The 14,887-nt window shown below is 48.5% G+C and overlaps 1 protein-coding gene across 2 annotated transcripts in view; it reads left to right on the top strand.

Moving 5' to 3' along the window:
- The window catches only part of Mmrn2 (multimerin 2), a 23,001-nt gene extending 11,687 nt beyond the window's left edge, over positions 1–11,314 (top strand). Inside the window, exons 2-7 of one of the 2 annotated variants that reach the window (XM_008824449.3) lie at positions 4,404–4,532; positions 4,609–4,715; positions 4,815–4,895; positions 5,594–5,767; positions 5,875–7,677; positions 10,203–11,314. In XM_008824449.3, the coding sequence (XP_008822671.1) occupies positions 4,404–4,532; positions 4,609–4,715; positions 4,815–4,895; positions 5,594–5,767; positions 5,875–7,677; positions 10,203–10,585 (2,677 nt within the window). In that variant the 3' untranslated portion in view covers positions 10,586–11,314. The remainder of the gene's footprint in view (positions 1–4,403; positions 4,533–4,608; positions 4,716–4,814; positions 4,896–5,593; positions 5,768–5,874; positions 7,678–10,202) is intronic. The other variant, XM_017795934.2, reaches the window with a different exon arrangement.
- Positions 11,315–14,887: the final 3,573 nt, after the last annotated feature.

Raw genomic sequence — 14,887 nt, 5'->3', positions numbered from 1 at the left:
AAGTGTATTAATTCAACTGTGAACCTAAAAATTTACAGTCACTTTTGAAAGAGATGTATCCTTGCTCTGGAGTGTGTTACTGAATATGTCAAAGCTGTAGTGAAATGCTTCTTCTAATCATTTAGTTATTAAAAATTAAAAAAAAAAGAATTCACATCTCCATTTTGCCCTGGACTCTGCCAATTATGAAGTTAGTCTTGTGTAAAATATTTACCATCTGTCTTTTTTTAATATTTTATTCATTATTTTTAATTTATGTTATGCATGTATTACCTGCATGTAAGTAAGGTGCACCCACGTCATGCAAAGCCCGTGGAGGACAGAAGAAGCTGTTGGATCCCCTGGAACTGGAGTTACGGACAATTGTTAGCGCCCATGTGGGTGCTGGGATTCGAACCCGGGTCTTCGAAAATAACCAGTGTTCTTAACTGCTGAGCCATCTCTCCAACCTCACCATCTGTCTTTTTAGAGAAAAAAGCCTGCTGGCTTCCTGGATTGAAGTCAACCAATTCTTTGTCTTTTATTATTGAAGTCAACCAATTCTTTAAGGTTCCTGAGACCATTAAAAGCCACAATCCCTTTTAGGCAATTCTTTTGTCACTGATCTCTGTATTTCTAAATAATGTACTTAACATTACATCTTCTCGGGGAAGTCGTTTTGCCTATCCACTCAGCTCTCATTCCAACCCGATACCACAGTTGAGAGCAAACACCTCCCACTGCCCTCCCACATTGTCAGAGTATTTCTATCCATATGGCTATGAATGTTACTTGATTTGAATCTCAACATAAACTGTGAATTTTTTTTTTTTTCAGTCTTTTTGAGACAGGGTCTCTCTGCAGCCCCAGCTGTCCTGGAACTCACTATGTAGACCAGGCTGGCCTTGAACTCACAGAGATCCACCTGCCTCTGCCTCCTGAGTGCTGGGATTAAAGGCATGCACCACCACACCCGGCTGAATCTTTTTTTTTTTTTTTTTTTTTTTTAAACTCTGCACATTTTAGTTTTCCCTGAAGAAAATGGTAATGTCTTTTTTTTCTACCAGTGTTTGGTTGTTTTGAGACAGGGTCTCTCTGTAGTCCCAACTAGCCAGAACTTGCTATGTAGACCAGTCTGGCCTCTATCTCACAGAGATCCTTCTGCCTCTGCCTCCTGAGTATGTATCTGCCAGTATTTTGAAGGTGATTCTCACTGTGTTTCTGTTTCTTGTTTTCTATTAAGGAGTTCAAGGCCATTCTAATCTGTGTGTGTGTGTGTGTGTGTGTGTGTGTGTGTGTGTGTGTGGGTATGTACACATATATATATGTTGTTTTTCCTCTCTGGAACCCTGTAGATAAAACCTCTTTGCTTTCAGAGTTCTAAAATTTCACGGTGGTGAGCTTTGCCATGAGTTCATTTCTATCCTATTGCAGGTACTTGGTGAGCCTTTTATATCTAGAACCTCAAGACTTTCATCTCTGGAAAATTTTTTTCATAGCACTTTCTAGAGCTATTGTTTAGATGTTGGCGTTCCAGGGCTGGTGCTGTATCTTTTTAAAATTTTTCCTATTCTTAATTTCTACTTGTTCTTCTTACTCGCTTTTGCTTTGGAAACAGGAACTCATATAGCCCAGGTTGGCCTCACACTCTCTATGTAGGGGACCCTGGCCTTGAGCTCATTACTCTTCTGCCTCTTCCACCTCCCAGTGCTGTAATGACAGGCCAACACACCCAGTTTTACGTGATGCTAGAGTTCAAATCCAGTTCTTCTCGTGTGCTAGGTAAGCACTCTGCCAACTAAGCTACAACTCCAGCCTTATTTTTCATTTCTAATGTAGGTTTTTTGGTCTTTTTGAGACAGGGTCTCCCTGTAGCCCCAGCTGGCCTGGAACTTGCTATGTAGACCAGGCTGGCTTTGAACTCACAGAGATCCACCTACCTCTGCCTCCCTAGTGCTGGGATTAAAGGTGTGAGCCCGGCCTAATGTAGGTTTTTCATTTTCAAGAGTTCCCTAAATGCCCTACCAACTCCTTAAACTTTCTGCACAGCTTCCCCATCTTGTTTCTTTTACATAGCAACCTCTCTTGCCTATCTGGAAATATTAGTGTACATTTTAGGGAGGTTGTCTCTTCCTGCACAGTCTTAATTCTCTCCAAACTGACCCCTCCCCACCTGTCCTTTCTACCTGTTTCTGACTTGTTTTTTCTTTTCAGTACTGAGGATTGAATTAGGACCTCATGTATTGCAAACATGTGCTCTATCACTAAGCCACACCTTCAATCCACCTCCCTTTTGTGTTCCATGTGTGTACAATGCTTGTGGAGGCCAGAAGAGGGGGTCAGATTCACTGGAACTAGAGTTATGGATGATTGTTAACTGCCATGTGGTGCAAGAGCAGCCAGGGCTCTTAACCGCTGAGCCAGCTCTCCAGCCCCCCTCCCTTTTTTGGGTAACATTTTTCTCAGACTTCATCTTCAGATGTCTGGACATGGCTTTCTGGGCTAGTTTGGTACATGAAGCTCTGTCAGGCAGTTCACTGAAGGGTTCCCCTGATGCCAGCATCTTTGGGTTTCTTTTGGGGGAGCTAGGCCATTTTCCTGCACAGGTCTTCTAGCCCAGAAGGTAAAGGCTGCCTGGCAGGCTTCTTCCAGCCAAGTAGAAAAGCAGGCTGGGAGTCTCAGAATCACAATGATGTAGTTACTCAGTGGCCATCAGTCTTTCCTTCCACCCACCCCAGCAATGCATTTAATGATGCCTAATGGCCCAGAACAGAGTAGCTCCTGAAGAAAGTGAAATCCCAGTGTCAACAGCCACTCTATGGCCATAGCCAGCCCTGAACATTGCCTTCTTTGTTTTTTGGTTTCGTTTTTTTTTTGTTGTTGTTGTTGTTGTTGTTTTGACATAGGGTCCTTACTATGTGGCCCTGGCCAGTCTGGAACTCACTATGTAGACCAAGCTGGCCTCAAACTCACAGAGATCCACCTGCCTCTGCTTCCTGAATGCTGGAATTAAAGACATGCACCACCACGCATAGCCAGACAGGCTGCTTCTTCCACATCCCATCACCTGGTCCAAGCTGCCCTCATCTCTCTCATAGACCCTAATACCTCTAGCCTAGACCACCTTTCCCTTACCCACACCCATCCTTCCTGACCCCTGGAATCAGAGCTCTGTGATACTGCTTTCCTGCTAGAAACGTCTCCTGACTTCCCATGACCTGGAGAAATGATCCAGTTCCACCACTGGTACCCATCCCTGCATAGTCTGACTTCTAGCCCCTCTGCCTCCACTCTGCAGCCCCGTCTGACTCCCACAGCCCTGTCTCAACTCCCAGCTCCTTTTGTGACTCACCCTTAAGACACAGCCCTGTGATCATCTCCTGAGAGCTTCTGTAGGTCCTAGCTATGTCTCTTCTGAGATTGCCTGTTCTTCTTGGGACCCTGAAGGGAAAGTCTGCACCTTCATATTGTCACTTCAAGTGTTGTGCTTGAGTCCAGCAGCTGGTGCCCAGGAGGTGCTGAATTGCATGGGGTAACAGAGGTCATTACCTCTTACATCCCTGGAGAGATATGCTCCAGGAGCCAACTGTAGGGGGAAGGACTCTTTGACTCTTGTACTGAACTCCGGGAGCCAGCTCCCAAGTTAGTGAGTATGCCCCCATTCCAGGACCTCCACAGTCCATGCTGACAAGGGGCAAAGATGGAGGGGCTATCTCCCAGGTGTTCAGGACAGAGTATGGACCCCCCTAAACTGCCCTCCAGGATCATTAGGTAACTTTTTCCCTGAAAAGAGGCTGTTCCACCCAGTCAACTTCCTTTCCCAACAACAACTGCTGGAAAGTTCACTTCTATCATGGCCCAGTAGCAGACCCAGGGAGTAGGTGTTGGCATATTTTGGTGAGAAAAGATGTGAGTAGAATTGGGCAGCTGCCAGGACAGGGCAGGAAGTGTTCCCAGAGCACTTGTCTGGAGCTGAGCACTTGGTACTCAGCCCACTTGGAGGAGGGCATTACCATTTCCATTATTAAGATGGGGAAATGAAAACATCTACAGTGTGTCACTCAAAGTCACATAGCCAGAAAATGTGGACTCAAACTCAGGACTACCTAAGTCCCAGCTGTGCTATGATGCCTCCCTGGCGCCATAGGAACAGTGAAAACTCTTCTAAATTTGTGGGTAACTCTGTTGTGTTACATGGGGGATCCTTAGTCCCTTTGTGCTGCCTACCAGGGAGGATTTGGGAAGTGGCTTTGTGGAGCTCAGGGATGAAGGATATGGAGCACTGCCTTCCCAGACACTTAATGGGTTCTAGGACTCCAGCACTGGGCAGGGCAGGAGGCAAGGGGAGATGTCCTGAACAGCAGCCCCCTGGACTTCTGAAAAGGGGCAAGGTTAGCAATTCTCTCCCTTGACTTATTTTTCAGGAACTGGTGTCCTTATCAGAAATCCAGGCTGGTCACCTTCGTAGCCGCTTGCAAAACAGAGAAATTCCTGGTGCACTCACATCAGCCATGTCCACAGGGGGCTCCTGACTGCCAGAGAGTCAAAGTCATGTGAGTGGGGTGGGTGGGCCATTCTCCAGGTCCAGAAGGCTCATCAGAATTGCTGAACCACTGCTCTCCTCCCCAGGTACCGTGTTGCGCACAAACCAGTGTACCAGGTCAAGCAGAAGGTGCTGATCTCTGTGGCCTGGAGGTGCTGCCCAGGCTTCAAAGGCCCAGACTGCCAGCACCATGGTAGGAGTCCCCACATCCCTTTCCCCCTTCACCTCTGATTCTAGAAGTCATGCCATCCCTCTGACTTCTAGGCTTAACACTTCATTTTTTCTTCTGCAGATCCTATAGCAAGGTCTGAGCCTACAGAGCCAAGTGGTGGCCTCCAGGAGACTTGGGACCAGATGGTTGGCTTTGAATTTGGTGTGTTGCTTTCATGGAAAGGCTCATGTGGCCAGTCCATCCTCCTCTGATAGGCACTACCACCCAGGAACACTTTGCCCCTAGAATCAGTAGGGGCTTACTTGCAGCCCTGCACCCTGCTCTCTAGGGGACCAGGTTCCCAGGGCTTTTAGCTCACTGCCTAGGGCTGATTCATGCCCCTTTTCCTTGACCCCATTTTTCTGGGAAGTCTGGATTCACTGGTACATTTCTTGCCCTTGACCCACACAACTCCCAGGCCTAGAAGAAGCTGTCCCACTGTTTCACACACTACCCCCACCCCATCCACATCCACATACTCACTCACATACACAAGGACCAGGAAGTAAGAAGAGAGCCAACATAACATAGGAGTTGTCATTTGTGAGTCTTTTAAGGGTGTATTAGGGAGCGATATGTGACGAACTACCTCTGGATAAGGGCTTCCAGGAATGAAATTGTGACTGAGGAAAACAATGAGCCATGTTTGATTAGTCATGTCTGCTATGAGTATGGGAGGCAAGGTGATGGTTCAGATGTCTGGCTTTGCCTCCTGAAGCCAGTTGCTTCTAAGCTCCAACTCAAGAGAAGAGGGGCAGCAGGCATCTTTCTTGCTTTGGGCCCCAAATCTTCTCTGGACCTTATTATCTACCCAGGCCTGGCAAGTTGACCTTTAACACCTCTATCTGGTATGTATTCAGGCCAACCTGCTACAGAATTCAAAGAGATTGAGGTGCCACAGGGACATCAAGAACACCTGCTGGGAATTCCCCAGAATGATGTTGACCAGGCAGAAGATGGGCTCCCAGGCCCCTGGGAGGCCCTGGCCAGTAACCTCACAGCTGAGATGACAGGGGCCAATCAAACGGAAGTTGGTAAGTAGGAGCTCCTAAGAAGGCTCAGACCTGAGGTCCTACTATCCCAGCCTGGGGAGGGGTGTCTGCTACTGCAGGCTTGTGTGAAACATGAGTGTCTGTTGTAGAGTTTTCTAGCAGGACCTCTGGGCACCTGCTGCCACCCCACATGGACATGTTCTTACAAGCATACTTCAGCACCATCTGGAAGACCTTCAATGACAGCCTACACAGCCTCTCAGAGGCTCTCAGAAACCTGTCTCTTGATGTGGAGGCCAACCACCAGGCCATCAAGATGATCCAGGAGGGCTCAGTGGCCACAGCTGACTTCCAAGAACTTAGTGCCAAATTTGAGGCCAAGATCCTGGAGAATGGCCAGAGAGTGGGCCAACTGCGGCAGGATGTGGAGGGCCAGCTACATGCCCAGCACCGTGCCTTGCACCATGCCCTCTCTGAGGTCCAGGCTGAGGTGGACACCAAGTTAAAGCGGTTGCTCAAGGCTCAGGAACTCCCCGGGGCCAATGGCAGCCTGGTGGTGGCACCTGTAGCTGCAGCAGCAAGGCCGGAGCCCGAGAGCCTGCAGGCCAGACTGGGCCAGCTGCAGAGAAACGTCTCGGCGCTGCACACCATCACCAACCAGAGAGAGGACGAGTTGCAGAACACTCTCAAGAACATGAACCAGGTCCTCAAACAGCACGGGGATGAGATCAAGGAGCTGTACTCCGAATCTGACGAGACGTTCGATCAGATCAGTAAGGTGGAGCGGCTGGTGGAGGAGCTGCAGGTGAACCACACAGCACTGCGGGAGCTGCGGGTGGTCCTGATGGAGAAGTCCCTGATCATGGAGGAGAACAAGGAGGAGATGGAGCAGCAGCTCTTGGAGCTCAACCTCACTCTGCAGCATCTGCAGGCGGGTCACGCGGACCTCATCAAATATGTCAAAGACTGCAACTGCCAGAAGCTTTACTTTGACCTGGATGTGATCCGGGAGGGCCAAAAGGATGCCACGCGCGCCCTGGAAGAGACACAGGTGAGCCTGGACGAACGACGCCAGCTGGACGGCTCCTCTTTGCAGGTCTTGCAAGGCACTGTGGATGCCTTGTCCTCAGCGGTGGACGTGCAAAAAGGAGAAGGTGAGCGGGCACGGGCTGAGAGGGCCCAGCTGCGGAGCCAGATGCGGGCGCTGGACCACGCGGTGGGAGCGCTGAAGACCACGGCGAACCGGACCCATGGGGAGATGGGCCAGCTGCACAACAATTTCGCCGCCCTGCTGGAGGATGCGCTGCGGCATGATGCGGTGCTGGTTGCGCTCTTTGGGGAGGAGGTGATGGAGGAGATGTCTGAGGAGACGCCCCGCCCGCTGCCCCTGCGCTATGAGCAGATCCGACTTGCCTTGCAGGACGCCGCCAGCGGGCTGCAGGAACAGGCGCTTGGCTGGAATGAGCTGGCCACTAGAGTGGAGGCCTTGGAGCAGGCCTCTGGTGGCCTTGTGGAACCCCCACGGTTGGCAAAGCCCAGCCACGACTCCACTGGGGAGGACGTGGGAGCCACGGCCTTGGACCGGCTGGAGCAGGAGCTCCAGCGCCTGACCTCTGACATTAAACAGGTTGGGTGGTGTTGTGAGGCCTCTGGGGCTGCCTCCTTCAATGGCTCCCTTGAGTATCTCCACGGAATGCTCTCTGACACTCAGCACAGCTTGGAGCAGCACCAGAGGCTCTTCCACAGTCTCTTCCAGAACTTCCAAGGGCTAATGGCAGCCAACATCAGCTTAGACCTGGGGAAGCTGCAGGCCATGCTGAGTAGGAAAGAGAAGAAGCAGAAAGGCCTAGAAGCTCGCCAAAAGAGGGACAAGAAGCAAGTGGTGACTTTTGCTGATGCACACATCAAAGGACTGGAACAAGGTGTTCTGGGCACAGGGCTCTGGGAGGCAGGTGAGTGCCTGGGCCTGGATGGCTCAGGAAGGATGCTCATCTGTCACCACTACTCAGGGCCACCTTCTTCTTTTCAGGGCTATGAGCCTCTTAAGCTGCCTTGTATATAGGGAGGTAAAAGTCCTAAGAATCAACTGTAGTGCCATACTGAGCTGCGGAGTCACCTCTGCACTGGAGGCTCCTATACACAGCACAGGCTGCCTATGGCTGTCATTGTGCAAGAGGGGATGCCCTCCATCTCGGCTCTTCACCCCAACCCAGTCCTCAGCATCTTTCATCAGCTCACCCCTGCACTCTAGAGAGGGTGGGATTGGAACAGGGGTCACATATCACAGCAGTAACCCCACAAGAGATTAACACCAGAAAGGCCTTGAGCTCTGAAGGAACTCTCCTCTCTCTCTCTCTCTCTCTCTCTCTCTCTCTCTCTCTCTCTCTGTAAATCCACTTGGCCTGTCTTGCCACTCTGCACCAGGTCCCCTGCAGTGCCCTTCTTGGGCTTTATCGTGATGACTTAGCTGCTCAGCTGTGGATCCATTATTACCATCTTACCCAAAACTCTAGTGCGTGGCATAGAGAAGCTGGCTCTCAGTGCTATGGCAAGACCATCAAAGACTGGTCCCTGCAATGGCCCAGGCCACAAGCCCAGAAGTCAGCTCTGAGGGTGAAGGGATGTGCAGCCAACTTTCCCAGTCCTTCCCCAAGCTGTGGCTCTGTGCTCCCAGTGATTCTGTCAGGAAGGCAGGCCTTGAAGCTGGGACTCCTTCCTCGTCCAGACATGGGGCTATGGCAGACTTATACTCTATGCAGCCTGGCATGTGGCCTTGCCCCTGCTCACCCTCCATTATGGCAGAGGAGGCAGAGGAAAGAGCTCATGCTTTCCCATCACTTGTCCTCTGTCAAAGGGGCCACCACTACCTGCACAGAAGTGTTGCTATGACGACTGACAGCTTCACTCACCCTAGCACAGGCTTAACATGTGGGAACCCAGGCAGTTTTATTTCCCGAGCACTTCTAGAGCTGAGGCTGCATTCACTTACATTATCCACTCCATTTTTCCCCTCTCCTGAGTGGTGCAAAGCCTCAACATGCTGTCGACTTTCACAATTTGTCTGCTAAGGTTTAGGTATCTGTTTATCACTGCAGTGTTTTATTTCAGAAAATATTTTCTCCACAGAAAACTCTTGTAAGAAGACTATAAGGTTTGAATTTGTATCCTTCAGAAAACCACATCCTCAGTTTGCACAACTCTTCTGTCTTTTGAAGTCCATAGGCACTTAGCCCAGTCCTCTAAGGTGGATTCCCAGATGCAGGCAGTGTGTAGGGAGGACGAGTCACCAGCAGAGGGCGCAGTAGGACGTCCTCGTTTCCGCAGGGTAGAAGCCCCACCTGCTGGGTAGTGACGGAACTGCAGCACCAGCCCTCGTTTTTTGCCTTGGCACAAACAGGAAAGCTACTCAGGACCAATTCTCAGAAAAATTTCCAGATCCAGAGAAAATGAAACTGTTATCCTAAGGCTATTTCTGGGTTTGTAGCCAAAGAGCTGGACTGCAGTCTGAGATTTAAGTCACTAAGTGCTTTTTTGTAGTCTGTTCCTCCTCGAGGCCTTGGTTCCATTCCCTGAGAAATGGGGAACATGTGTGTGTGCGCGCACACACAAGCATACACACATACATGTGCGCGCGCACACACACACACATACACACACGCATACATGAAGTGTTGAAAGAACTCACAAGGGCATCGTGCTAATGTTGTGGACTCCAGTAAGATACACTTCCTATTCCATCTTCTGGCCTAATCGGCCCTCTCAGCCCTCCTGAATGCGTGACAAGGTGTCACTGTGTAGCCTAGGCTAAATTCAGACTCAGGAACCTACTGTCTCTGGCTCCGGAGTGCTGAAATTACAGGTGTGAGTCCCCATACCTGCCTTGGAGGGGGCTTTTCTTTGCTTCCTTTAGATCCTGTGCCCACATCCTGTAAGAACCACCTTTGCTGCTCTTTAGGTATCTCCGTGTTAATATTATTGCTTTGAAGATGTATGTGATATTCTTTCTCTTATCCCTGGGTGTCTCAAGGTTCCTAGCACATATAAGCTGGAAGTGTAATTCAGAGCACCTGACTAGCATGTATGAGGCCCTGGATTCCATCCCTAGCACTGTAAAGAGAGAGGAAGAGAAGGAGGAAGGGAGGGAGGGATTCCTAGCAGGGAGAAGACTTCTGGAACTTGTAATCAGGTTTCTGCCCTAGCCTGCCAAGCCAGGGGCTTTGGGCAGCCACAGACACTTATCTCTCCATAGAATTGAAAGAAAAGAGATCAAAGTGCTTTGTTGAAGTGTACACAAACCAGACAGCAGATCTGTATTCCCCTTCTCTCCCACTCTTTGAAGTCACATTGAGTCTATCTCCAGTATTGAGGATATTAAGGGCATCTAGAAATAATGCCCTTTCTAATGCAGTGAAGGTGAGAAGGCAGGTCTGTATTTAAGAGTGAACAGCTAACTCATTGAGCATCCTCCCCATTTCAGGTGCTCCTGTGGCATTCTATGCCACTTTTTCAGAAGAGACGGCTTCCCTGCAGATGGTAAAGTTCAACACTACATCCATCAATGTTGGTGGCAGCTACTTTCCTGAGCATGGCTACTTTCGAGCCCCCGAACGTGGTGTCTACCTGTTTGCAGTGACTGTGACATTTGGCCCTGGCCCAGGCACAGGCCAGTTGGTATTTGGAGGTCATCACCAGGTTCCAGTTTATAGCTCCGAACAGAGGGGCAGAAGCACAGCCACTACCTTTGCTATGGCTGAGCTGCAGAAGGGTGAGAGAGTGTGGTTTGAGTTAACTCAGGGGTCAGTAACAAAGAGAAGCCCACCAGGCACCACATTCGGGGGCTTCTTGATGTTCAAGACTTGAACCCTAGGCTCAGCTTGCATCAGACAGCAGACTTGCCTAGATTGAAGCTCTGGCCAGCGATGGTCTGGAGAACACCCAGTTGGCCTAGCTCTTCCCTGGAAACCTTCTGCAAAGACCATGCGCCTTCCTCTGGATACATGGGTTGGGGAGTGCTGGAATGCTGCTTTCTGGACTGGGTGGGCACCTGGAAATGGGAACTGGGTTCTTCACGCCCTCTCCAGTGGCATGGTTTGCAGTTTGTCTTGGCCCTTTGCTCCCTGAATTCTACAGCTTTTTTTTTCTTTTTTTTTTTCACTCCTCCTGTGGTTGGAAACTTCTGTACAATGTTCAGCTTTTCTTGTTTCTTCTTTTCCCTGTGTTGGAAAGTGATTGTTTTCCGGAACAAATGTTTACAGTGGAGGTGATGGGCCAGGTATAGCTCAGTCGGAGAACGCTTACCTGGCATGTACAAGTCCCTCGGGTTTTATCCCCAGTACCTCAAAAATGTTTTAAAGTTGAAGGGGGGAGAGGGAAGAGGTGGCATCCCCCCCCAAAAAAAAATTCGGAAACCAATCTCCAAATGCTACAGGAAAACTGGATAAAGCCAGCCTTTCCAGTCTCAGGAAGGGAGCTAAGACCTGGTTGAATTGATCAAGGGAAATTAAGTTAGTATCTTTGGAGCTGGAGATGTAAGCCTGCCTAAGATGCACAAAGCCCTGGGTTCAGTCCTCAGTACTGCTTCAACTAGGCATGGTGGTGCATACCTGTAATCCCAGCACTTTGGGAGGTAGAGGCAGGAGGAGCAGTAGTTCAAGGTCATCCTCAGCTTCAAAAGTTTGAGGTTAGCCTGGGATACTTGAAAAATCTGTCTCAAAAACATGGGGGTGGAGAGAGAAATCATCTTTTTCTTTTTTTTTTCTTTTTTTTTTTTTTTTGGTCTTTTTGAGACAGGGTCTCCTGGAGCCCCAGCTGTCCTGGAACTCACTATAGACCAGGCTGGCCTAGAATTCAGAGGTCCGCCTGCCTCTGCCTCTCAAGTGCTGGGACTAAAGGCTTGCGCCACTACGCCCAGCTGAGAAATCATCTTTTTAAGTTTTAATTGTCCCTTGTATATTTAATGTCTGTATATTTAATTGTAATTTCACACCTTTTGCTCCTTGCTATACTCAGTGTAGAGGCCAACAGATGTCAGACACAGATGAGGTGTGATCTTCACCTTTTTACTTCTTTCACTGTCATGACTGTCCAGTCTCCTGAGCTTCCCTAACCAGGATTTGAGGGAGGAGGGAGTCCAACTGTATAGTATCTTCTGATAATGATCAACTTTGGAATAAAGTGATGACTTCCGATTCTCTGCCTCGTTTACATTTTGCAAAGCCCTTTGGAAAAAGGGGACAAAAACTATCTGGATTAAAAGTGACTCTCATTATTCCAGGCCAGCTTTGACTTTAATCACTATTTCAGTGAATTCTACATGGACTATCCAGAGGGCTCCACAATTAGGCAATTATTCCTGAAACGTCTACATGTGGTTTACAAACATCTCCAGATTCTAGAACAAACAGGCTTAAGAAAGTAGCCACTCAACCACTAGAAAATAAAGACTCAGTAGTGTTTAACGTTGGTTGAATGTGCTCTTCTCCGTAACTTAACTGGATTTGACTTCATGAGTTGGTGGTTGTGAAACACTTCCAGCACTTCTCATTGGTTGCTGGAGGGTCATTAATTCAAATAATTGGCCCCTATTTGCCATTATGCTTTGTGTATTCAGTGTGCCAAAATACCGGTGTAAGATGAACCATAGGTCCAGGCCATTCTGTCATTGGTTTGACCATGGGTAACAACAATCCTAAGCTTTATTCACCTGTAGTGTGAGATGACCAATTAGACAGCTCCTACCCAGCACTCTGGTGCTTCATGATCTTGACATAACCTTGAAACTCACCTCAGTGCAGTTCTCAGTAGCCCAGACCATTACTGAATGAGGACCTGTATAGCTGGGCCACCCCAGAGCAAAGACTGGGGAGCCCTGTGGCAGGTCCCTTAGTGCTAGTAGACTCTTATCTTCTTGTGCTCCATCTTACTGTTCCTGGCCCCTTCCTTCTGAAGACTGAGCTGTGATGTTATGGTAATACAGTCTTAGCCCTACAGACTATCATTTGGAATTTCTGGCACATAATACACAGTGTAAATCAGTTTCCTCTATAAAAGGTATGTGTCCACCAACTTCACAGGATTGGTGCTCCTCAATAAGAAGGTGGTAAATAAAGCACTAGCTGGTCAGCGTTTCTGACAGCATTGTACACTGCACTGTAGAAGTTTATAGGGTGAGAATAGGAAATAATGGTTCTTTTAGCGAGACTGCTTTTATGTAGTAACATATTACTTTTCTTTTTTTCTTTTGTCTTTTTGAGACAGGATCTCACTGTAGCCCCAGCTGGAACTCACTATGTAGACCAGGCTGGCCTTGAACTCACAGAGAGCCTCTGCCTCCCAAGTACTGGGATTAAAGGCATGTGCCACCACCCCCGACTATATCTGATTACATTTTGCAAAGCTGTACTATCAAGTTCAAGCACACATTTTCTGCTTAGACAGTTCTATGGTTAGGATCTGAGATGGGTAAGAATTGTGTGTGCATATGCACATACACCTGTTTTGTGTGGTCATGTGGGTGTGTACACACATGTAGGTGGGTGTACATGAAGGCCAGAGGTCGATGTTGGCTATCTTCCACCTTATTTTTGTGACAGTGTCTCTCACTGAACTTAAAATTTATTATTTAGCAAGACTACTGGCCAATAAGCTTGAGAATCTGCCTTTTTCTGCATTCCAATCCCCCAGTGCTGGATTACAGATCCATGCTGTACCCAGCTTTTTATGTGGGTGCTGGAAAGTCAACTCAGGACCTTCTCCTTGCACAGCATACACCAACTAAGTCATCTCCCCAGCCCCAGATCAGTAAGAATTCCCAAGTTTTTCTGATGGATTTTTATCTGACTGATAAGGTACCTGTCAGCTATAAGTGAAAATTTTCCCAGTGTCCTCCTGTCCAAGTACACGTGACTGACCTAAGCCAGTTTAAAAAAAAACTTGTGGCCCCTAAAAAATTATCAAAGGGCACCATAGTCATGTCAAGTATCTTAGTAATTCTTAGAAAAGACAGGAAGTAAATGAATTAGATTGAGTATAAAATGAAAGAGCAATATGAAAACCTAACCTCAAATATTGGGATTGCTGGAGATAGTTGTTGAGTTTAGCAAAGCCCCAAACTCAAAACAACACAAAATCACTTGGAGTTGTGGGGCAAAACAAGAACCATGCAGCTAGTCTTGTACCTAATACAGAGCAGCTGCTGACCCTCTGGAGGCATCGAGCTAAACGCCAGGCTACAAAGGGCGACCTTACAGGGGTCAATCCAGGGATGTCTCCACACACCACCACACCATGACTAGATAATTGATGTCCTTTACCTGTGCTGCAGAAACAACTTCAAGGATGAGACAGCCTGAAGAAATGACTGTTGCTAGGTGTGGTGGTGCACACCTTTAGTCTCAGCACTTGGAAGGCAGATCTCTGTGAGACCAAGGCCAGCCTGGTCTATATAGTGAGTTCCAGGCCAGCTGGGGCTACAGGGAGACCTTTTCTCAAAAGTAAAAAACAAAACTCGTTTGTTAGGATGGGTGTGGCTCAGTGGGAGAACCCTTGGCTAACATGCATGAGTCCCTGGGATCCAAGGGGGAGGGACAAGTTTTAAAGCCGTCCTCTTGGCTCACATACAGCAGCTCCTCTCCTTTAGGGCAAAAATACAAATGCTTTAGCCTGAACACAGCTTTCATCCTCCATCAGGAAAGGTCCCACTTAAACCTGGTCAGGGACAGAACGCTCTGGAAGGAGATGAAAAAACGGTGCTGAAGAAGTCAGAATTCTCTGGAGCAGTCAAGAAAAGGCTTGCTCTTGATTTTTGTTCTAACAGTGTGGTGGTCTGAATGAGAAGTGTCCCCTATATAGGCTCAAGTACTTGAACACTTGGTCAGTTGGGTGGCACTGTTTGGGGGAGGGGCAGAGAACCTTTAGGAGGTGTAGCCTAGGTAGGAAGCACTGGGGGCTGGCTTTGAGAGTTCATAGCCTTGCCCCACCCAGCTTGCTCTCTGCTTCCTGATTTTGCCTTTGAAGACCGTGAGCTCTCAGCTTTCTGCTCCAGCTGCCACCTACCATGCCTCCCCACCATGATGGACTCATCACCCTGGAACCACAGCCCAAATAAACTCTTCTTTCTGTAAGTTGCCTCAATCACTGTTTCATCAGAGCAACTTAGTAACT

Source organism: Nannospalax galili, unplaced genomic scaffold, assembly GCF_000622305.1.
Source record: "Nannospalax galili isolate Female #2095 unplaced genomic scaffold, S.galili_v1.0 scaffold409, whole genome shotgun sequence".
NCBI classification, from domain to species: domain Eukaryota; kingdom Metazoa; phylum Chordata; class Mammalia; order Rodentia; family Spalacidae; genus Nannospalax; species Nannospalax galili.
Note: the sequence above shows the minus strand (reverse complement) of the source record. Positions and strands in the feature narration are given on the sequence as shown.